General features: G+C 42.6%; 1 protein-coding gene across 12 annotated transcripts; it reads left to right on the top strand.

Annotated features, from left to right (window-relative positions):
* The first annotated feature begins 433 nt into the window (after positions 1-433).
* atxn2 (ataxin 2) lies at positions 434-23707 on the top strand. Of its 12 annotated transcripts, none has more exons than XM_037098049.1 (27): positions 434-624; positions 2772-2802; positions 3063-3122; positions 3541-3612; positions 4859-5009; positions 5848-5862; positions 8620-8744; positions 8919-9010; positions 9275-9463; positions 10418-10590; positions 10954-11205; positions 12442-12627; positions 12949-13128; positions 13295-13402; positions 13896-13966; positions 14071-14435; positions 15286-15349; positions 15445-15591; positions 16198-16215; positions 16806-16878; positions 17669-17862; positions 18701-18739; positions 19576-19702; positions 19880-20071; positions 20185-20396; positions 20895-21072; positions 22803-23707. In XM_037098049.1, coding segments are annotated over exons 1-27 (3345 nt in total). In that variant the 5' UTR covers positions 434-622; the 3' UTR covers positions 22832-23707. The 12 variants fall into 12 exon arrangements, with proteins under 12 accessions (XP_036953944.1, XP_036953936.1, XP_036953935.1 ...); XM_037098041.1 differs by lacking the exon at positions 434-624 and adding an exon at positions 681-1219 and having other exon boundaries at positions 16806-16872; XM_037098040.1 differs by lacking the exon at positions 434-624 and adding an exon at positions 681-1219.
* The last annotated feature ends 115 nt before the right edge of the window (positions 23708-23822 follow it).

The following is a 23822-nucleotide window of genomic DNA, read 5'->3' as shown; positions in this document are numbered from 1 at the left end:
TATGACACACCACATGATAAACAGTATAAACACACAACATATATAAGAAAAGAAGAAAACAATTTAAATTGCTTGAGATTGGATTCAAATATACACGTGTAGATCTGTCATATCAGGAGAATGGCTCCATGTCTTGTCACATTTTGGGAATAAATACACTGATGGCTTCTGCATTAAAATACAACTCCTTATTTTTCCCTTCTTTTTTTAACACCAAACCATCATTTTTTGTTTTGTTCATATCCGTTTGTCAGGTCGGACCACTTGGTTGCAAGAGGTAAATACATTTAATAAAGCGTCATCTTTATCGGGCTAATGCATTGCAGTCATGTCGTAATATGTAAAGGTTTAGTTGCCTTTACAACCAGCAGTCTGTAAACTCCATGTTTCTTTTCGTGTGTGGTTGTCTGTGTTTGTGTATGTGTGTGTATAGTGTGTTCGCCGGCTCACGTGGATGCCACTAAACAGCCATTCGGGATGCATGGACTTCCTGAAAATAGTGCCGTGATGGAGGTGTAATTTTAAAAAAATAACTGCGTATCTATGCGTTTCTTCTGGTGGCGCAGATTAAATAGGATCGCATTCGTCTTTTCTGCCGGATCGATCGCCGCCAAAGAACACAATGTAGGAATATCTGGTGACATGTTATGAGCCGTTACGCCTTTCATATATCCATCCGCTGTTTTTTGTCCCCTTTCAGACTGTTTTGGTCTTTTCGCTGTTAGCAACAGAAAGAAACCGAGATAGCCGTAAACCCAATTTTGAGATAATCGAATTTTTTTGTTAGGATTACGTAACACATTGACAAGAGGTGTAACACCCATGTCTGCTTTGGAAGAGTGATTTGCGCGTGTTGTCTTTTTAAAATATTGTTTATTTCTGTTTTAATAGGAATTGTACAGATTGCTAATTTGGCTAGGAGCTGTTAGCCAGCTAGCTTCTTAGCATAGCATCTTCCTCAAGAGGCACGTTGACATTAGCCTGCAAGCTAGCCAGATCTAAGGATTGCTAACGTTAGCAAACTGTCACACAACCATACACCGCCTCGTCGTCAAGAATTTGCGGTGTGAAGCTGGTCGTTTTGAGACGCCGTCTTTTATGGGATCACAATGTCAATGAAGGCCGGTGGAAATCGCAGCAAGCCCGGCGGTGGCAACACCGCTGGTGCCGCCGCCTCCGGTGCCGGAGGAAGCGGCGGGGGAAGACAGAATCTGGGCAGGTCTGTGAAATTAAAACGTTAACTTAGCGAAATAAAAACGCAGCGGCATGGGTTCGTGTTGCCAGCTTTCAGTTCGCCCACACAGTCATCTCCTACAGTGTCAGTCTTGTGAGATGACATTCCCGTTAAGTGGTCTAAAACTAGTACGTGTTCGTGAACGGTATGTGGGCCTTGCGACGTGTTGGTGGTCACCTAGCGTAACGTTATGCAGTTTTAGCTAGCGAGGCCTGTCCGCTTGCTCCAATAATGTTGCAACTTCGACGTTACGCTGCCTCCTCTTGCACGCTAGTCAGACCACACCATCTAATTTCTTAATATGCATGTAGACACGGTTGGGTGGCGAACAGATTTTCCCCCCAAACCGTGTGCACCGGTGGAGCTGCTTGCCAAGTCGCTGGTATCAGTTTACTATCAGCTCGGAGTCAATTTAGCTAGCGTTAATTAGCCGTTTGACAGCCCATGCTTGTTATTCCGTGCACTTGCCTCATTCAGCATGTTAACGGCTAGCTAACGGGACACCCTGCCGACTCTGCATCCTAAGTGACCGGCGAGAAGAGCCACTGTGTTTGTTTTCATTTGGCTGTCATGATGCCTTGGTACGTTACCGCAACATTGCTGCAACGGGTTTTGCCAAGAAATTGATATAAAGCGTGTGGGCGCACGATGGGAAGGGGCGGGTGTGGAGACGGGGGTGAGGAGGAGGAGAAGGGGGGGAATCACAGACCGACGGGCTTTCAACCTTGACGTTGCCGTCGCTGCTCGTGTGAAATTGTGTCCTTGAAGCATGACATTTCTCTACATGCCGTCCTAGGATAGAGCTAACGCAAGCTGTCATTGCAGGAGCTGCACGCTTCTTCTTCTTTTTTTTTTTTTTTTTTGTGAATCTCGATGATGAGAATGTGGCCTGGCTTCTATTCACCGGTCACTAGGACAGTACGGCCCATTCATTGCGTAGGTTTTATCTATAAAGGCCCTGCGAGGATGTTGTAAAATGAGATTGGACCAGTTGGACGTGAACACACAAAACATGGCCGAATTCAGGTCAAAATGACTTGGATTCGTTTTTTGATATTGAGGGGGACTGTGTTACTGAGTTACTACAGCAGATATAACGTGGCCATTGCCTACATTGTGAATGCCTGGCCATGTGCCAGCTGCTGAACAAGGTGCATTTTAGGACATGCTAGAAAAAAAAAATGTTAGCTACTGTAAATGTTTTGCTGGCAATCAGTCGAACCAGCTAAATTTGGTGGGATCTGTGGGGGCGGGGAAGCGAAATCTACATTGCATTAATTCAATGTGTAATGGATGTACATTTGTAAGGCATTCTGGTGCAGATCAGGCCCCTGCTGATGATGATTCACAGGGCTTCCCTTAAAATCTTAGAGATGAACTGCTGTTGTCACATTTCCATCTCCCCCGCATCCGGAGATTCTGTCAGTCAGATGTACCGTCACCCCCATCGGAGAGCACTGTGACAGTCAGGATGCTAGCAAGAAATTCAGTGCTGATGACGATGATGGGTTTGTAAACAATTGTTTTTTTCTTTCAGGGGAAGACACAGTGGTAAAGGCCCTGCAGCAGTAAGTAACCGGTTACCTCTCACACATCCGTGTAAAAATTGTGCTGTGTTTTATCAAAAACGGAAGCAGACGCACACACTGGATCAACACTTCTTTTTGTTAATCCTGCAGAGTTATTTGAATACATTTTCATGTTTTGTCAGGCATGCAGTTTGGTTTACAGGTTGCACAGAAATCCAGTGGTACACATCTGTTCTGAAAGTTAGCATACTTTTTTGCAAGTGGAGAACATCTGAAACATACTGTTTTTTTCCCCTTAGGTCATTTTCAATGGTGTATATGCAAATATGAGGATGGTCCATGTCTTGACATCAGTGGTGGTATGTTGACTTTGTGTCTGTCTTGTTGAGTTTTTTCAGATGGTGTTCCAGATATAGCTGTTCTGTCCTTCTGAATTTAGTCTCCTGTGTAATAACAGTAATAAATAGAGAAGTAAGCACAGTCACAAGGAAACGGTGGCTGATACAGCCATGTGAATCACGCTTACTGTAAAGGAATTTGCGCCAGCTGTATGTACTGCAGTGTGTCTTTCACCACATGCTGTTTCTCCAAAATGTCTATGCTGCTATAAACAAAGCCTGTGTGATTTGTAGAGACAGCTGGTTGCATAAACAAAGCGGAGATTGATCAATCATTTATCTGTATCACCGCAGATGGGTTTCAGAACTTGTTTCCTGAATGTGTAAATTGACATTGACACTGCATACGGTGAATAATGATGGGCCTGTTTATTTACAGGGGGCCAAGTGTGAGCTGAAAGTGAAAAACGGAGCAGTCTATGAAGGAGTATTTAAGACATATGGTCCAGAGGTAAGGATCACATCACCCGCGCAGCTCGATGTTCGTTATAGGTGCTAATGTGGAGCTGGATGTGTGAGTTCCTCAGCAGCAGTAATGTTTAAGTTAACTGTGCTGGGAAGACAGTGCCCAGCCAGCACTCAATAGCAGCTTCACCCCCGAGGTGGTTTAGACAAAGATCAGCCTTTTCATCTTTCCTTTTTTGGAAGAGAGGTATGTGGCCCTTCATCTTCCCTTTTAGGTTGAAGTATTCCCCAATCTTTCTCCTGTGGGTAAAATATCACTTTGCACAAATGAAAAGCTTAACTTGAGCAGTAGTGGACATTTCTCTCCTGTTCAGTCAAGGCAGAGCTGGGCTTTTACTTCAGTTCTTGATGGGATTTCAGAAACCTACATTATTCTGTTTTCACACCCAACAGCAGATTTGATACGTATCTTCTATCTCTCTCCTCTATTATAAAGAAGTTGTGCGCCTGAATGTGAGTAAGGCTAGCAGGTTACTTCAAAAGAAATTGGATTTGGTGGGCTTGCACAGGCAAACACACCACTTTGTTCTGAGACCAAAACAAAGCATCACATTTGGTTTTTATTAGAACAGTGTGTGCAAGCCGAACAGTCAAATATGCGGAAATATTCACACAGCTCTACACTGACTCTTGGTCAACAATGTAATGTTTGGTTGCAGGGCTTGTGTTTTCACTTTTCTTCCTTTTAGTATTTTACTAGTTTTGTTTCTTGGAAATCGGAGGGTTGTGTCTGCTCCCACTGCAGCTCACAAGCTCTTCCATCTGGCGTGCTTGCAATAAATAAACAGAACTCATTTAATTGATGTCACTCAAACTTTTGTTCATGTATGCTGTGAGCCAAAACACTTGGAAAGGATTTCCTGTGGTTCGGCTGTAGGCGAGCATGTTGATGTGCCACGCTGGGCCAAGATGACAGGTTGCATTCCAAACAAACACACAAAGTGATTGAATAGATCAGGTACTCTTTTCCCTGTTCATGCTCATCAGGTTTAAAAACATAATTTTTTAATCGATATTAACCATTATTCTATCACATTTTTTAAATAAGAAAAAAGTGAAAGAAGTTGCCACAAGGAGACCTCTTCAAACGATGGTGTGTGATTTGGATGAAACAATTCACGGTATTGGTCCTCGATATCCTCTGGTTCCTCATCTCTTCTACAGATGGTTTAGGGGTTTTACTTAATTTCTGATTCCCCTTTAATCCAATTTGATATATCTTTCTCCATCAGTGTGACCTGGTGTTGGATGCAGCCCACAGAAAGAGCCCAGAGCCGAGCATAGCCCCCAGGAAAGAGGATATTGTGGAGAGCATCATTTTCAAGGCCTCGGATGTTGTAGTGGTGACCTTCAAAGATGTGGACCTGAATTTCGCCAGGAAAGGTACTGATGGATATTATCTAGGTTCACAGGCAACTCTCTTGGTATGCTTAGTCTTAGGAAGCGTACGTTAATTAGGTTAGTTTGTCACTTTGTATTCCCTGTACACACAAAACAAACACATGCCACAGTGAATGCCCATCAGTGCATACACACAACGTATTGATCTTCTTCAGTCTGTATTCACCACCTTGATGTCACGGAGGCTTTGCCATGAGTTAAATCTCGTGTGTCTCCTCTGAGTGGCCAGTCATTGAAGGCTAATGTGATCTATTGATTGGTCCAGAGGTTGCCCCTGCGCAGCAAGGACACTCAATAAAGGCCGAATGAGGCTTCTTCATCTAATTCATCTTGACCCATACAATTCTCCTTTGAGCGATAATGGACTGTGTGGGAGGGTATTATTTTCTGAAAATGAACAGGTGAAAAAGCGTGAGGGTTCGAAGAGATGGCCCTGCACTAGTGCCACTTTGAAGAAACTGATCATTATCCTTGTTAAACTGGACACTTGTGGGCTGGCTAGAAAAAAAGCACCATCTAAGGCACCATTACTGATGGTGGTGATCTTATTTTTTTGAGTCAATGAGTCTGTTAGCTTAAGTGTTTTAGGACTGAATTAAGGGGACGATACCATTCTACTATGCTTGACTAGAATTATGAAAACCGCTCAAGCTGTTGGAAAAAATGCAGTACATTCCCTGTTGAACTTATAGATGATTCATGTTGTACAATTGTTGGATATAAAGTCAGTTGTTGGTGTGATTGCCAGTCAGTCATTCTGTCTGTCAGTCCATCTTCTGACTCTCTGTCATCTGTCTGTCTCTCCTCTCCACTGGTCTAGTCTCTTCTGACACAGGTAATACACGGCTGTTTTCTCCTCTCGCACATCTCTGTATGCACTCAAAAAAGAATTCTGAATCTCTTTGGCTGGGGCCTGATCTGTTGCAAGCTATTGCTGCATTTGAAATTCAATTTTGATTAATAGAATATGGGGATCACTGCTTTTCTGTAACCTAAAATATATTAATCAAATCTCTGGTGAAAGTCAGTCTTGCTCCATCTTTTCACCAGACCCTTTGTTATCATTCAGACTGGATGTTGCTTTCGGTGGAAGAGTTGCTACTTTATCTTTTATTCCTTATTTAATTCAGTTGACTTTAGAGCTCAGCAGAGGCTCAACATTGAAGCCTCTGTTGTCACAGCCATCATACTTACAACCTTATGCTTACTCATAAGGAATCTGAGGATGTGTGAGAGATAGACAGCTAATAGTGTCAAATGTTTAATGTAGTAAACTATTTCTAATACCTGTTTTATTTGTTCTAAACTAACACTAATACTTGTTTCATTTGTTTTAACAGTAGTTTTAGCTGTAGTTTAAGCTGTCATTTGAATTGATATTCCAAAATTTAGATATTTTGTTTTTTTGTTGTTTTTTTTTCAGAAAGAGAGAAGGAGCTTTTATTTTCCTAAACATGAGGTTGATTTCAAACCAAAAGGGGAAATTTATAAGCAGCATTATGGCTATGATTCCATTGAAAGCAGCAGATTGAAATCTCATGTTGAGCACTTTCACCTCAATCTTCTTTTTGAGCATTGTATTAAAAATGGAGTTTTGTCACAATGTTTAATTTGTTTTGGCCCTGAAGTGCTTTGAAGTCTTGTAATTGACTGCAATCTAAATGCATGTTTGCTTACCCCCAACTCCCAATTTTTTCCTTGATGGACAATGTGCATAGAGCATCCCGACCACCTTTGTTAATATAACTCAGGCCTGTTTGCCCAACTGCCTGTATGGTGCCAATCTAATTTCCTTATTTTCAATTTACTATTTGCCAAAAATGCTTAAAGGCACTCTGTATTGTAGGATGAGTTGGGATGACTGAGTTATGTAACTCCCGGTGGTTCAGCATGCTTTATGCACTCCATTGGTGCCAGCTCTCAGAATGTGAGAGCAGACTTGGGCAGACATGAGATCAGTTTTCCTTTCAAATATAACTGGGGGGGTTTCTTTGAGCATGCCTGTTCCTAGTCTTAGTTTAGCCATCTCAAGTGTTCTGTTAGATTACTTGAATATAATGAATGGTCTTGAAAGCTTGGACTACCACCAGCACCAAATAGATACTTATAAATGCGAATGTATAAAGATGTCGGCATTGGATGATGAGGAACAAATGAAGTGGGGGGGAAAAAAATCAGGCAATGTAGAAGACACAATGTGATATTTGATTTAGCCAGCTGAAAATATTGTAGCACTATTTTTCCTGATTTGATTAGGGTTGTTCCGACTCTGATACCAGTATTTTTAATGCCCCCGGTAAAGCTTAAATGGCAGATCTGGTCTACCATTTGGATCCACCAGTGCGTAAGTCAATTCATCAGAGAACCTACATCAAATAACTTGCTGCATCAATGGCCGACGTCTCCCGTGTCTTGGCCAAAAAGCTACATTTGAACAAACTACAGAGACTGCAGCCATCATGCAGATATTCTCTGCACCTGAGTGAAAGGCAATACCTCTCTGCCAATATACAAATGGTTCTTAGGATTGAGCAACATTTTTTGAGACCCCTAACGCTAATATAGCTGCTTCTAACATGGAGTATATCTGATAAAAATCTTGCACAGAGACAGAAAAGAAAGATAAGAAGAAACCACATAAATTGGGTGAAAACATGGACACTATAGCGGCAGACTCGAGGGAGTTTCCCTTACTTTTTCCATTTATTTCTTCGTACACCGCTCAGCTTACCTGAACAGCCAATCTGAGAGATTTCTCTCACAGACGAGCAGCGGCTGATTCTATACGCTGAATCGGCCCAAAAGTCTCAAAAGTCTGTACAAGAGCTGCGTAGTGCCAGTGATGCAGGACACACCGCATTAGCTACAGCCACTGATGCTCACCGACGACTCTGCCAATGCCCAATGGCGGACCATCGGCTTGGTGTGTCAGGGCCTTCTAAACACACGTCAGCAAACTTACATTTGTCAACATTTGTATTTGTTTTCAGTTAAGAGGGTGAAACAATTATATTAAATCTGTTCATCATTGGTAGTACACTGCTGCTGAAAAATAATAAATAAGATTATATATACATGTATATTATTCAGTGCATTGGTATCAGGTCTGCACTTCGATTGACATGTGAGTTCAGGTTATTGGGAAGGGGGAACGGTCTTGGAACAACTCTAGATTAAATTTGGATTATTTTGCTCTAACCTACAGTAGTGCATGGGGACCACCTCTTCTTCACAAGGCTGTTTTCATATTCTGACTCACACCACCAAAACCCCTTTATTTGTGTTAGCTTTAGCGCCAGCTCAAGCAAAGGGCTCAATTTATTTTTCTTTGAAAGGATTTTTCCCCCAACCCAGTTGGGCCCATGTCTGGTTGTGAGTGGGTGTGCCTGGTGAACCACCCCTACCTCCATATAGACCTTTGCTGTGAATGCTTGTGGCAGAAGCTCTCGAGGCATGAGTGCTTCCCTCCATAAACAGTGAGAGTGCAGCCATGTGACTGTATACCACCGTGAACTTCTGCGTGGGTGTGTATGGGTTATGTGTGTATGGCAACCTGCTGTACATAGATATATATTCTCTGTGTGTGCTGCAGACAACTTCACAGATGCAGCAGTGAGCAGCAGGATCAATGGCGAGCACAAAGAGAAAGATCTAGAGCCCTGGGATGGAGGAGAGACCCACAACTCTGACAGCCTCGAGTCTCTGGATACAGACGTGGTGAGAAAACAAACACAAGAAACACACTGATGCTACACTTGTGAGCACATAGAATGGAATCCATACAGGCCATCATAAATTTTACAGTAAGAAGACACAGGTTGTGTCATCTCATATCTTATAGTCCATCTGTAAAACTCTCTCTCTGCTCCACTTTCTCTCTCTTCATATCAGTCAAACGGGTGGGACCCCAATGACATGTTCAAGTACAATGAGGAGAAGTATGGAGTCTTGTCTACATATGACAGCAGCCTGTCAACATACACGTAAGCTTCATCTGTGTTCTGTTAGAATATGTTCCTTTTCAAGCACATTTTCCTGCATATACCGTAAGAAATGTACGTTTTCCTTTAAATTTAAACGATAACATTAAACAAAGATGTTTTGATAGATATCTGGTCATTGAGCTATGCTGTATCACTCCTTTAATTTTGTTAAGTGTGACCTCACATGACAAAAACTTGAAATCAGGCCCCCTATAGTCACTTGATCATCCCGCTGCCCTTGTGTGACCTGAGCTTGTTTCCCAGGGTCCCCCTTGAGCGGGACAACTCAGAAGAGTTCCTCAAGAGGGAGGCACGTGCCGCCCAGCTGGCAGAGGAGATCGAGGCCAGTGCCACGTATAAGGCCCGCGTGGCCCTGGAAAACGATGAACGCTCTGAGGAGGAGAAGTATACAGCTGTGGTGCGAGGGGAGAGGGAGACTCACACGCTCAGCAGGTGAGACCAGGACGCGCATGCAAATACTCATACTTCTTGTGCTGGTGAGTGTGTGTCAGTGCAGAGCTTGCAATTACGTAATTGAAAATTGTGTTCACTGCCAGCAGGTGCCTTTCAAATTTCATTCATACTCATTTTGGTAATTGGCTCATGATCTGAGCTAGAATGCAGCAGCATAATACAGCACTGCAACATTTACATTCCTTTTGTGGGATTTAGTTTATAATTATCCTCATCAAGATATTATTAAATGTGCATACTGTGAAGTCAAGGGGCCGGCCCAGAAATGTACCAAGTCAGCAGCTTAATTGTTAACGGCTGCAAATTTCAATGCCTGTAGGTCTTTTTGAAAAAAGAGGATTTATGTTTTATTGTCATAAACGATTAAATAAAATATATCTTGCACCTTTTTTTTTAAACAAGTTGCAACATATTCATAAAGTTAAACTGACTATAAATATCTTATTTTCTCCACCCATAGGGACAGGGTTTATTATGAAATAACTATAAAGTTATGCATTGGATACACTGGTACACTCCATAGTTAATTTCAGGCAAGAGAGAAGCACATAGATCCATTTTGCAGAATTAAGTGTAAAAAGCTGAAAGCTCTCATCATTAAAGTGCAAGGATGAGAGCACAAGTACATCTTCTATATGTACATTATGCTTCCACGTGGTGTGGGTCTGCAGTAGAAGGACTCGGGCAGAGGCCTTAAGAAGCATGCTTGAGCACTGAAGGGAGACAAAGTAATTCCAGCAATTCACTTAGTAGACAGCAGCTGTTGTCAGAACAAACGCTTCCCTGGTAATTAAAGAAAACATGCTCATTTTGGCTGATGAGAAGTACTTTGTTGAATTTATTAGAGTGTAGAATTAATTCCTCCCCTTTATCTTGACTATTGTCTCTGCCTGTGTTGTGTGTGTGTGTGTGTGTGCGTGCGCGTGCGCATAGAGAGAACAAGTACATTCCTCCAGGTCAGAGGAACAGGGAGGCGATGTCATGGGGACCGGGACGTCAGAATTCACCTCGTCTGTCTCAGAGCTCAGCTGGACCCTCGGCTCCTCGACCAGGACCTCACGACTACAGCCCCAGCTCCGGGGCCGACCAGAGAGTGGTTAACGGAGGTGCGTTTAATATATGACACACAAAGCTCTGCTGTTATTTGCTACGCCCTTAAGACAAAACACAGAAATGTACAGAGATGCATTGGGCGGTGAGTGAGTTGGCCAGTATAGTGAAAGAAATTGTGTTATTTTTGATTGTTTAACTGCCATAAAAGGCTGAGTTTATTTGGCTTAGTGTTGCTGGGATGTTCATATTTGGTTTTTTTTATGCACTTATCGTTCTTTACTTAATTGAATAATTCTGCTCCTGCCTTGCCATTCTTTCATGTTTATTAATCTCCCCCTTCTTGTTTATTCTTACTGTTTTCCCCCTTTAACTAGTTATCATCTGCATCCTTGATCATTTGTCCTTCCCTCTTTTAGGTTCATCCCATTGGCCCTCACCCTGTCCGTCTCCCTCCTCCCGCCCCCCCTCTCGTTACCAGTCTGGCCCCTCCTCCCTGCCTCCTCGGGCGACAACGCCCACCAGGCCACCCTCCAGACCCCCCTCTCGACCTTCCAGGCCTCCCTCTCATTCATCCCACCCCTCCTATCCCTCCTCCTCCTCATCCTCCTTTTCCCACCATGGGCCCACGTCGCCAGCCTCCACTCTGCCCAAACGCATGTCTTCAGAAGGTACCCACATCAGTGTGGAGTAGACCTGGGCAAAGCATGAGTTGAAGGTGGATGGATTGATCTCCATATGGAAAAACTAAATTCTCAGTCAAGATGTTAGAAGTGTCTTCAAACCTAAATAAGTGAACTGCTTTCAAAGATAAATTTGCCCAGGTCTAGTGTGAAAAAACACAAACAGGTGAAGCAGCTTCTTCAGACTGACTTGGGGTCAGATTTGATTATCCACAAAGCTGATCCTTTGTCAGTGTATCAGGCAGTTTCACCTTGGCATGTGGGTGCACCACGGTGTGTGCTGTGCTTTCTGTTTAGCAAGAGTTAGGCCAACGAAAACACCAACTCACCAGATTTTTCAAAAGCTGAGAACGTCAAGATGATGAGTCATTAAGCGTACCACTGAGCTCAAGTGTTTTGAGTCTGTTGCATCTTTAATGACACCCAGCATAAGTGGCTACATTGACATGCACACAATAATAGATTTTTTGCCCATTTTCCAAAAAAGACAATAGTCAGTTGAACAATAGTTCAAGAAAATTAGTCAGCATGTAAACGTAACCGCTGTCGGCCAGAAGTGCAATTGGGTGTACCTATAATGACAAGTCAACATGAATGCAGAAAGGTGAAAACAACAGGACAGCAAAAACAAGACAACAAAGTTAACCAAAGTTAAATTTGTTATTTTAAAATGTTTCATACTTTTGGTTGTAGACTCATCATTATCTTCTATAGCGATGGTATTGTCAACCACACAACTGTTAGAAAGTCCTTCAATCTGTTAGTCCCTGTTTTTTGCTAATCCAGTGATCTGTAGTACTGACAGAATAGTTTTGGGTCACGTTTATACTTGTCAAATGTTTCTACACTGAAATGGCAAAATGTTGAACTAGTCTTGAGTGTTTTTCGTACAAACTCTGCTAAACAGTGACTTCTTTAAACAAGGGTTTTCACCTTCCTCCCTCGCTTTCCCTGTTTCTCATCTCTCACTTCACTTGGTTGTGGTTTGAAAAGTTTGCTGTGTTGTTTGCTCACTTTACAGGATCATCTGCAGTTTCTCCACTAACATGCATGTCACAAAATAACATTACCTTATAAAGTGATTGACATGTTGTCAAAGGGTTGGGTTTTTAAAACTTTTGTGAGACAGATTCTCCACAGAAGGATGTTCAGTGTGTTTACTTCACCTCCACTGTTTTGTTTATGGAGTTTTGTCTGTCTTCATATGTCTTTCTTCATCTATAGGTCCACCCAGGATGTCTCCAAAGTCCCAGCGGACGCCTCGTGCTCATAGAGTGCCACCCTGCCGGACCACTGGAGTCCCTCCAGGAGTGGACTTAATTTCCCACAGTGCCCCTGGAGAGGTCCCAGTGACTCCACCGACCAGGAGCAGCTCCTCTGGAGGGACATGGTCTTCAGTGGTTAGTGGAGGTACAGTAGTTCTTCCTTTTTCTTTTCCTTTCTATCTTTTTTTAATATCAACTTTTTAATGTAAATTGCCAGCTATATGAACTTGTACACATATCTGCCAAGGAGAAAGGTTTAGCATGATTGTCGTGAAAAACTCTAAAGATTTCCTCAACATATTCGCCCTCATAGCATTATTAAAGAAGCACTTTATAGTACGAATATGAGTGCAGACATCCTTGGAACCCAAACCTCTAATATTTAAGGTAGTGAAGTAAGATGAGGTAGTTGGGGTAACTTACAATATGTGATCACCAATATCTAATTTCCTCTTTCCGTTCTCAGCCCATAGACCTCGCTCCCCCCGACAGAACAGTATGGGCGGAGCCTCCACTGGCTCCTCCTCTCTCCCATCACCCCAGACAGGAACAGCTCCTGTGGAAACTGCTGCTACACCAGCATCAGCTCCCTCTCCCACTGCTGCTAGCCCCGCCCCCAACATGGTCACTTCTCCACCAGGAGATGGTGAGTTTAAAGTTAATCCAGTCAATAAGGAATGCTGAGTGTGATGTAAATACATGATAACTGCGTACTTATAGTAGCCATTTTGGCGTAGGTTCTGCCACTATCCACAGTGCAAATCTCTGCTTTTGTCCCGGTAATAAACAGACTATGTTTCTGTTCTGTGCAGCAAAAGAGTGTCGTGTCCAGGAGACAAGACAAACATCCCCTACGGCAAACAAGGAGAACATCAAGCCCTTGGACAGCTCACCTAGTATCACCAGACCAGTCTGTAAAGGTACAGCATCCACTAGAGACGGCAGTATTGGCTTCAGACACAATGCTGCAAAGCTTTAGCACTAAGATTTTTGAAGAATTAAGTTGAGTCTCATCTGATTTTATGTATAAGGTTATTTACTTTATTTATGTAGATCCTTTCGATACAAAGTGTTTTTCATTTAAAAGCAATAAATAAAAAAAGTCAGTGAGATCAAAACCCAAAGTATAAATAGAGATAAAGAATTATTTAAACTAATTACAATACAATCCCATCAGTTAAGATGGCTTAAAAGGAGATTTAAACACTGAGCCTGCTTACCTGAGCTCATCCAGCAGGGATGTTAACAGCTGAGAGGCCCAGAGAGCAAAACCCCTGACTTCTTTTATTTAGCTGCTTTTGTAATATAATACAGGTTGTTGTCCCGTCTTTTAAAAAAATAAATATTTCCAGAATCTCAATCCATTTCATAACAACTGAAACCCTCATGTCTCTCCCTCTAATCATCTTACAGGACCCCCTTCTATGGCACCAGACCACAGAAAACAAATAGATAATTTAAAGAAATTTAGTGTAGATTTTAGGGTAAGTATCTTTCACCTGTACCATATAAAAATACTGACAATCTGGCATGATTAGGAGCTTGTATGTGCCTCGTCTAACTCTCGTTATCCTCCTTCCTCTTCCAGTTGCAGTCTAGTTCAAACTCAGAGGCTGCCTTTGACCAGATGATGACCAAGCCTCCCAGAGATCCAGCAGACAAGCCTAAAGACCTTCCCCTGGACAAAGCCTCCACAGCGGGGCGGGAGGGCGCAGAAGATGGTGTTGTAGTAATAACTGGTGGCACCCCCGGTGGTGCCCCAACACCATCCACCACCGCCACAAACACCAGTAAGCCTGGCAGCCCCGCTGCACTGTCCCCGTCTCCTTCAGCCCCAGACCAGAAGAGAGCGGGGCTTGATGTGACATCACAGGGAGTTCAGACGACGGCCACTTCCGCATTTAGTGGACCCAAGCATGAAGACAAGGATGAGAAAAAGGAACCAGTACAAGAGTGAGTAAAAGCGTGAGAGGGGAGACTGTACTTATTTATACCTTGTCATCGTCAGATCCCATGAAAAGACCAGACATAGACCTAACATTTCCTGCCTAGTCAAAGACTAATGTATATTGATATAAACTGTGGTCCAGAACTTTTAAAAAACAACTCAGTGTGCTATACCATGATCACCTAAATCAAATCACTGTGCTTAACTAAATCCTACATACACATTGTGCTGGAAATACTTACTAAAACATCAAATATGTCAAAATCAGCTGCTATAAAACAGTCGCCAACAAATGCACTCTTCACTCCTGTTTGAATAATGTTTGCTAAAAACTAAAGTTCCCATCCATTTTAGAAAAATACTGAGCCTTCTTGGCAAGAATATGATAATCAGTGCTGCATCCAGCAACTATTTTCATTTTGAGTGATTCCTACCACTTCTTTCATCCTGACAGGAAATGTTATTGATTAGCTAATTTATTGATACATTTTATTATCCCAAAGCATGTCTGTTGAAGGTTTTTGTTGTGAATTAATACAGTGGATTATATTATATATATGATTCAGTCAGTTAGTTTCATTGGCCTATAAAATGTCAGAAAATGGTGCAAAATATTGATCAGGGCCCTGGGAGCTCAACATGAAAAGTATGAAGATACTCAGTTCACTGACATAGAGGAGCAAAGAAACCAGAAAATATTCACATGTCAGAAGCTGGAATTAGATTTTTTACTTTTGTTCTTCTTAAAAGAATTATTATCAAGAAAATCCATCAATCGCTGAAGCTCTCAATATGATGATAATTCCATACTGATCCTTTAAACTAACGTTCTCACTGTTTGCTCTCCTCCTGCAGTCAAGTGAGAAAATCAACCCTGAACCCAAATGCGAATGAGTTCAAGCCCAGGTTCAATGCGCAGGTCAGCACTCCCAGCTGCTGCCACATTAAACAACTTAAATACCGCAAACTGAGATTGTTGGTGAACTCATCTCGTTTTATATGCTCCTTCAACAGCCCAAACCAGCTAACACCCCGACGCCCCCGCGGCCTCAGGGCCAGCCCAGCCCCTCCATCGTGGTCCAGCAGCCCCCGGCTGTGTACGGTCAGACAGTCTGCTTCCCACAGATGTATCCCCTCACACCAGTCAGCCCTGGAGTGCAGGTATGAAGTATGATTGTTTCTATAAATTGCAGCATCACATTAAAACGGTATGACATTAATGACAACAATTCACTAACAACCTTCACCGTGAATGTCTACTTATGTTTGTCCTCATTTTCTTACTTTCTTCTTCTGTCTTGATTCATCTCTCATGAATTTCCATATTAGTTTCTCCATATTTATTTATCTATTTTATTTTAGATCCAACTTTTTTTTTTTCCAACACCTTACGTGCTTTGCTCATCATCGCTTTTCTTTCTCTGCTCTTGTCATCTTCCTAACACTGTGAATCATCTCGGAATATTTTTTGCTGAATTATTTGAAAATTGTTTAGGTAAATATTTGAGATAACAAGGTTAGAAATGTTTAAAGAAATGAAGTATGTACAATTCATATACAGTATGATGTCAAAATAATGCTTTTAAGAACTCTCAAAGCACTTCTTGCATATTTTTAATGAAAGCTATTTACATCTGTAAATACCTGTGTTGCTTTAAGAAAAACTTGGTGATCCAACATCAGACACATGTAAACAACGACTGAACGACTAAAGAGTGGTTCTCTTTTCCTTTTCTCCCCCTCCTCCTCTCTCTCTCGCTCCATTAGAAAAGCATAATATGGAAGGTTTGTAAATTTTTTAAATCCTTTTTTTTTTTTTTAAAGCCCAATCAATACTGAGATGTTTTGCTTGCTTGTTGAATTAATGCCATCAGATGTTGGTTTGCCAACTTCTTATTGCAATTCATTTTAAACTGTCATCGCAGATGAGCCTTTTAATGTCTTCTTATTTTCTATTGGCTTCATCTGTTCAGTGAACAAAATGGCTGCAAGCTAATAGGAGTTTAAGGCTCTTTGTTTTTGCTGCAGTACTGTTTGTAATGAAAATGCATGGTGTATAATATTCAGGAGTAAAGGAATGAAAGATGACAAACAGTGTTTAGGATCTAGTTGTCTGTCCAATGATAAACAGGTGTAGCAAATGCATGTGGTCCCAGGTAAGAGATATTTGCCAATCTCACAGTTGCATATGTGTTTTTAAGATATGTTTTTGTACGTGTTGAATGACGTGGTTATCTGTCTAGCCCCAGAAACCACGCAAATAAGCAAAATAATCACTTGTTTCTTAGTGGAGGTCTGGTATTCATTCTTGTGGAAGTGATGCCCAAAGAAGTTTGAGCATAAACTTGTGTTCTTCATTCCCTTCCTCACTCTAGTCTCCAGCTATGTACCAGGTTCAGATGCCTCATATGACAGTCAGCCAGTCTAAACCCTATAGACCAGGTAAAGGTGAGAATAACCACCGTTTTATCTCTTTTCCCTATCATCTGTGTCTCTCTCTCATTCTCTCTCTGAAGCTTACTACATAAATCTGGTTTGGAAAGAAACTGTATTGGCCCCGAAGATTTTCTTTTGTGGATTTAATGTTTGGACTTGATTTATTATATTCAAGGACTTCACGCAGTCACATTTTTATATCTTTAGATATTGCAACATTACACACTGCCCAGTTTCTTAAAGGAGCTACACAACTCTCACAACAGATTTATTCTAGTAACACACGCTGCTGCAAAGCAATAGCCATAATTGTGTGGCCGTCACGTTGATAGGCATCACTAAAGCTTGATTTATGCTTCTTCATTGAATCAACTCCATACCTAAAGCGGTGCCTCTGCGTAGGTGCATGTTATACACCGTAGCATGACATGCACATGTATAAATGCTCACTGCGGTGCAGGTTACCGACCTACGTACATTTATTATAGTTTTTGTAAGTTCACTATGACAAAAGAAGAGACTAGAAAACTGTTTTTGACAGGTAGTATCTGGGGAAAGCTTTCCCTTTGGTAGTAGTTTGATGAAACGTTTCTCATCTTCAGAAAGTTTGTCTTTCCAAAGACAGGTTGAAAAAATGTCATCTTGCAATGAGTCATGGTGTATTCAGGCCAGTTGGGGGATTAATCTTCCTTCTTTCAAAACTTCCACTTCTTTTTTTCTCCATGATTCTGGTTTGGTTCAGATTTTCAGAGATGTTCAACAAAACATCTTCCCTGTATAATCTCTTTGCATGAACCTCCAGTACCAAACATGCCCCAGCAGAGGTCAGACCAGCACCACCCACCAGGCACGCCCACCATGATGCACCCAGCCACGGCAGCGGGACCACCTATTGTAGCACAGAGCCCCGCCTACTCTGCCCAGTACTTTACCTGCAGCCCGCAGCAGTTCACCAGTCAGCCGCTGGTCCAGCAGATGACGCATTACCAGTCACAGGTAAGATTTACTCTGTCAGTGCCAGTTCAGAACAATACAACCTTCAGCCCAGGAGGCTGCTCTATCAAGGACCATATGTAACCATTACAGTTACTCTGGTATCATCAGTTAGCGCTGGCAGTCTGGATCTCTCCCAGCTGTTCGCTAGTCAGCCATTTGTCTGACAGACGCCTGCAGTCCAGCAGCTTGACAGGGTGCCAGCATGGTGCCAGCATGATGCCAGCATTTAACCGCTTCTGATTTGTGGAGCTGACTGCAGGCTCCTGCCTCTTACACCTGAACTCTTGTTCGCAAACAGGTTGTGATAGAACATGGAGGCAGTTCTGGGGGTTCAGGGGAAATCCAATTGATTTGGGACAGGAATTTCATTCAGTTAAGTGGCGTTGACTCTAATGGAACTGACAATACAGTTTAGTTCAAAAAGAAAAGGGATGACATAATGAGTAGAAAGAGATAAAAATTAAATTGAGAACAACTTTATTATATACTAATTTCAATGCAATTACTTAAAGCATAAAAAATCTCCAGAAAAAAATCCCCACTAATGAGGAGCAAGTCAAGACACCAATTTAAAGTTGAATGATTACATTTTTAAAGTGAGGCATTGTGGGTATTGTTAGAAATTTTGGCTGCAGGACATGGTTTAAAAAAAAAAGATAATTTGCCATTATTTTGACAGATATTAGAATTGCGATGTGATTCACGACTGGTTGGAATGATCATTTTTGCATCACAATCTCATTTCATCTTCACCGAAAAAAAAAACCAAACTCAAATCATGCTGATGTGACATTTGTTGGGGTATTTACCAAACAAACATGTTTTTTTACATCTAAAGAACAAGATTTGTTGGCCAGGGCATCTCTACAGCACCACAGTAAGTCATTATATAATGCTGTTTTGTCACACATGTTACATTTATCAAACACTGCGTAGGGGCACCTTGGCAGAGCGTGCGCCCATGTAATGAGGTTGAGTCTTCAGCAGCAGCCCGAGTTGGATTCCGACCTGCGGCCCTATGTCGTGTGTTCCCCCCCCCCCAAAGCTTCAACTGTGCTGTCAAAGGAAGGCTATTGGACTTGCTGCTATTTAGATCATTTTTTGATAAATTACACAGTCCTTCTAGAAATCTGCATTGTTATTGACAATACAATATATGAGGTTTGGGACCAAAATCAATTATTTTAAATACCCATGTTTGAGAAACGGACACATTTTTCTACAAAACCTTTTTTCTTTTTTTTTTCTTTTTTGTTTTTGTAATTTAACAAATCAACTGAAATGTTAAATTGTACATATCCCGCCTCTCCTCCTCTAAAAGCCAATCATAAGCTTGACCTGAACCAGGCCAGATATCAGCCATATGCATTGCTGCTTTGATGGGAGTTTAGATTGACGACAGTTTCAACTGATTGGGTGCGGCTGCAGAGGGACCTCTTATAAGCATGGAAGAGGAGGATAGATGTCCTGAAACCTTGCGCATGTGTAGTAGATGTATATTCTGTTTGGGGAAAAAAGGCATTTTTTTAAACCGTGTTTTGGGGCTAAGGCAAAGATTTGTTCTGGCTCTCTGCCCATTCATTTAGATAAGGGCCTTATAAGCCCAAATAACTGCCTGGGGGCGCTGCCAAGATGGCTGCCGTAAGGCAAGACTTTGCCTCATTGGACTTTGCTAATAGTGATGTTGTCTGTCTGTCTGTCTGTGTCCTCCAGGCGCAGCATGTGTTCAGTCCGGTAATGCAGGGCAGTGCCAGGATGATGGCACCTCCCACGCATGGGCAACCCAGCCTAGTCTCTTCCTCGACTACACAGTACCCAGAGCAGACACACACCATGTATGGTACGTCAGCCGACAACAGTCAGCTTGCTTGTCATTGTACTTTTTTTGATCAGATTCTCGGATATTTATATTTTGCACTGGGTCCAAGCTTTCTTGGAATCAATGTTGTATTTTCATGAGTATGCAGTGAAACAATAGTGTTACGGGTGCTGGTCTGATAAGATTCCTGTGTCACAGTGTCTCAAGGGCCAATGCCTCAGCAGTATCCCCACCCAAGCGCCACCTTGCACCCTCACCCACAGCACCCCCAGCCTTCTGCCACGCCTACAGGCCAAGCCCAGCAGGGTGGGCCCCCACAACACGGGGGTCCTCCTAGCCACCCAGCTGCCAGCCCAGTCCAGCACCAACAGCACCAGCAGGCAGCGGCAGGTGAGCACACCCGGGATGAAAGCTGTGATTTCCCATCATCTTCGCAGCTTGACAGTTTCAGAAGGAGTACTGTGGTATTGTTTGTAATAGTGTTGTGTTCCTGTGTGTTGTAGCTGCAGCAGCAGCCCAGGCCCTCCACCTGGCCAACCAGCCCCCTCAGCAGCAGATGTACTCCGCTTTGGCCCCCACGCCCCCCTCTATGACCCCGGGGCCCAACCCTCAGAGTCCCCAGGCATCGTTCCCCTCTGCCCAGCAGACGGTCTATATCCACCCGCAGCAGGTGCAGCACGGCTACAACCACAACCACATGGCACACGTGCAGCAGGTAGGTCACACCACGCCGTCAGCCCACCGCAGAGGCTCAAGTTTAGTAATCAGATTGGCTGTGATTCCTGTTCGGGGTTTTAAATGTGGGAGTGAGGAAATCTGGGATCAGTTCCAGCAGGTGTTTAACTTTATGAATGGGTCATGTTTGGGTGTTGATAATGCTGTGAGTGCAGTGGATGTTTTTTGGCAGTCTGAGTTCAGATTAGGAAAACTTTCTCTTGTGCTTTTAGTTGGAGGGGGAACACGGAAAAACAAACCCTTTCATTGATCAGTCTAACCATGTTAAATCCATGAAGCTAAATAGAAATGCTGCGCTGCTAACTTTCCTCTCTGTCTATAAACGAATAGTTCCCCACCAAAGACACTTTTTTGATTTAAGGGCTTTGAATGTTGTGGAGTTGATGTCAGTCTGTTTGAGCTCTTGTCGCTACTCCTCCTGTTGAAACACTTTTTCTTGCTCCGTCACACACGCTAACGTCCATTCTCTCACACCCAGGCCCATATGCAGTCCGGTATGGTGCCGTCTCACCACCCGGCGCCCACCCACCCCACCATGATGCTGATGGCTACCCAGGGTCCTCCAGGGGGTCCGCAGCCACCCATGCCCCAGACTGCCCTCAACCCCATCCCTGTTTCCTCCACTACACATTTCTCCTACCTGGCACATCCACAAGGTATGTTTATTACTTTAGCTAGAACACACACATTAATTCAAAACTACATTTTGAATCAATGGAATTATTAGTAGTTATAGGTATGTGTTACAAACACAACAACACACAGTGATCCCGACAGAAGGATTAGTAGGAGAGCTTGTGTTTCTCTCTTTTTTGAGATTTGTGTGCTTGCGTCAGCACGGAGTGTTTTATTATCCGCCAGAAATAGAAGTCCTGCGTATCTGTTCCGGAGGGCTTTAAACTGCCAGAGCTGGGACGGAGCAGATATGCAGCGTAGTGGACCTGGTGGAATTTAACACATAGACTAGAGTGAAACCTATCAGCTCTGCTGCCGTGGCAGAGCCGTAACGCAGTGGACGCGTATCTGGTGGAATCGCAGGGTAACGATCACATCCAGTAGAGGAACAGGCTAAAAAAAGTCTAATTTCTGGTGTCAGTATTTCTTGGCAAGATGTTATCAAGAGTAGAGGCCATGGAGGGAGGACCACACAGCAGGCGGAGTACTGCCATGGCAGTGTAACAGTGTCTGAACTGCATGTGATGTGATGTTAAACACACGAAATTACAGCAACAGCTGTGTGCTTGAGGTCAGATTAGGGACTTAACCAAGGTAAAAGATGGACAAGTTCGCTCTTAAAACAGTTTTAGTCTGTTATTTTTAGTTGTTTCTATACTGGAACACCCTAGCTAACAGCAAGTAGAGATGTTTTCTTTCAGCTCTTTGCACCTTATTTAGGTTTCTGTAGTCAAAAAGAGACTGTATTGTATAAATGACCTCTCATTTACTCTTCAAGAATCAACTGTTGCTCGTTCATGTTGCACTTTCAATGCAAGCAACAGAAATGAAAATAGAAATGGGACATCAGGTTCAGAACGGTGCAGCTCGACACGCTGCATCACTCGCGGCCAGTTGTGAAACTTCAGTAGGAAACAATAAAATCACTTGCTTACCTCACATACAGTTAGGACCCTGTGTTTCTTCCAAGAAACAGTGGAAGCAGATGAATTGGTGAGCAGACTTTCAGTTGCGGCCTATTTTGTAGAGAAAATTGTTCTTAAAGCAGATGTCTGTGCTCTTAGTTTAAGCATCTTTAACTGACACTGTGGCTGTCGAGATCAAACCGAAGGCTTTTACACAACAGAAAAAACTAAACAGCCTCAGGTTTTTGTTATCTTTCTCGTAAAACATGTTATTGAGCATTTTAGTTAATATACATTCTGTTTTGTAAATAGTTACAGGAATAAAATAGGATAGATATAAAAGATTATGAGAAGTGTTTGAAGTCATGCTGTTCTTTTATTGCAGATTTCTAATTCTCTCTGTAACTGCAAGAATATTCTCCTCTCGCTCTGAACAAAAGGAAATTCCCTCTTTGTTCCTTCAGTGTTACAGTAACAAAAAGAGGGTTTTGTTCTAAAAAGATGTGAACTTTGTGAGAGACGCTCTTGATTTGTCTCACTCAGTCTGCAGAAGCCTTGTAATATCTACGGACAAGCTTTGAAGGAGAACAAGGGCTGTAGTTTCTCTCCTTTTTTTTAAAAATCAAATCTCAGAGGAGTGAAGCTTCTCTTCATGGCCAAAATGAACAAAAGAAATTATTACATCAAGCCTGAACTGTCTTCAGCATGGGAGGCATGTAAGTTTTGTTTTAAAGACGCATGTGGGACAGCCTCTAAATCCATGAACTCTTCCATTCCCCCCCCCCCATTTTGTCTCGTCCCTGCAGTGCAACCTCATCATCAGCAGCAGCTGTAGATAGAGGGCGCCATCGAGCTGAGGGACCCGCTCTGTGTCGCGCTTCTCAACCAGAGCCTTCATAACCAGGCGACGGAGAGAGCGAGAGCCCTCCCTCTCCTCTCCTTCCTCGTCCTCACCAGACATGCTACACATCGGCTTTTCTCTTCCCCCCTTCCTTCCCCCCCTCCTTCCCTCTCTCCCTCCCTCCCTCCCTCCCAGACTAGGCAATAAGAGAATGTTAACAGGTTGATGCAGTGACATGTTTTAAAGATCTAGAGTTTTAACAGGCGAGACTCCTCCTTATCCATCCCCTGTTTACATGCAGACAGCTGCAAACACACACAGATGACGAACACAGAAAACAAGACACACACACACACACACACACACACACACACACACACACACACACACACACGGTCAGGGGTCCCAAATTGCAATTTGAGTCAGCTTGCCAAGTAAGACGTGAGCGAGAGAATGAGAGCAACTAATCAGTGAGAGTGAAAGAAAAATTCAACTGGAACTTGTATTTTGTCTGCACCTTGTTATGAAAAAAGAAATCTTCCAACCTTTAGACAGTATTAATCTTACTGTTTATTGCTGCTGCTGCTGTGTGCTGCGTTTGTTCCCAGACTACATGAAAGGTTTCTAACCAAACTAAAAAAACAAACGAAACATGACAAGAAGCTTCCTGTGAGATGAACACGTATCGGCAGCCAGAGGACAGGAGAAAAACGTTATTTATGAAATTATAATGGCTGAGGTGATCAGATCCCGCGTCTCACCTGACCCTTATGTAACTTTTAAGTTAAAACTTTTACTTTGTAGATAATATAAATAATTTAAAAAATGAGCAAAAAAATTTAAAAACAATAAAAAAGTTTTAAAAACTGATTGAACGGTGTATTGTGTTCTCTCCAGCGGTTCTGATTCCTTCATGTTGTCTTTCATTCAATGCCACATTACAGTCCTGCTGCTGGAACAGCTCATGACTGTGAAAATATGTATT

Source organism: Acanthopagrus latus, chromosome 5 (genome assembly GCF_904848185.1).
Source record: "Acanthopagrus latus isolate v.2019 chromosome 5, fAcaLat1.1, whole genome shotgun sequence".
Classification (NCBI taxonomy): Eukaryota; Metazoa; Chordata; class Actinopteri; order Spariformes; family Sparidae; genus Acanthopagrus; species Acanthopagrus latus.
This window is presented reverse-complemented; position numbering and strand designations above follow the sequence as displayed.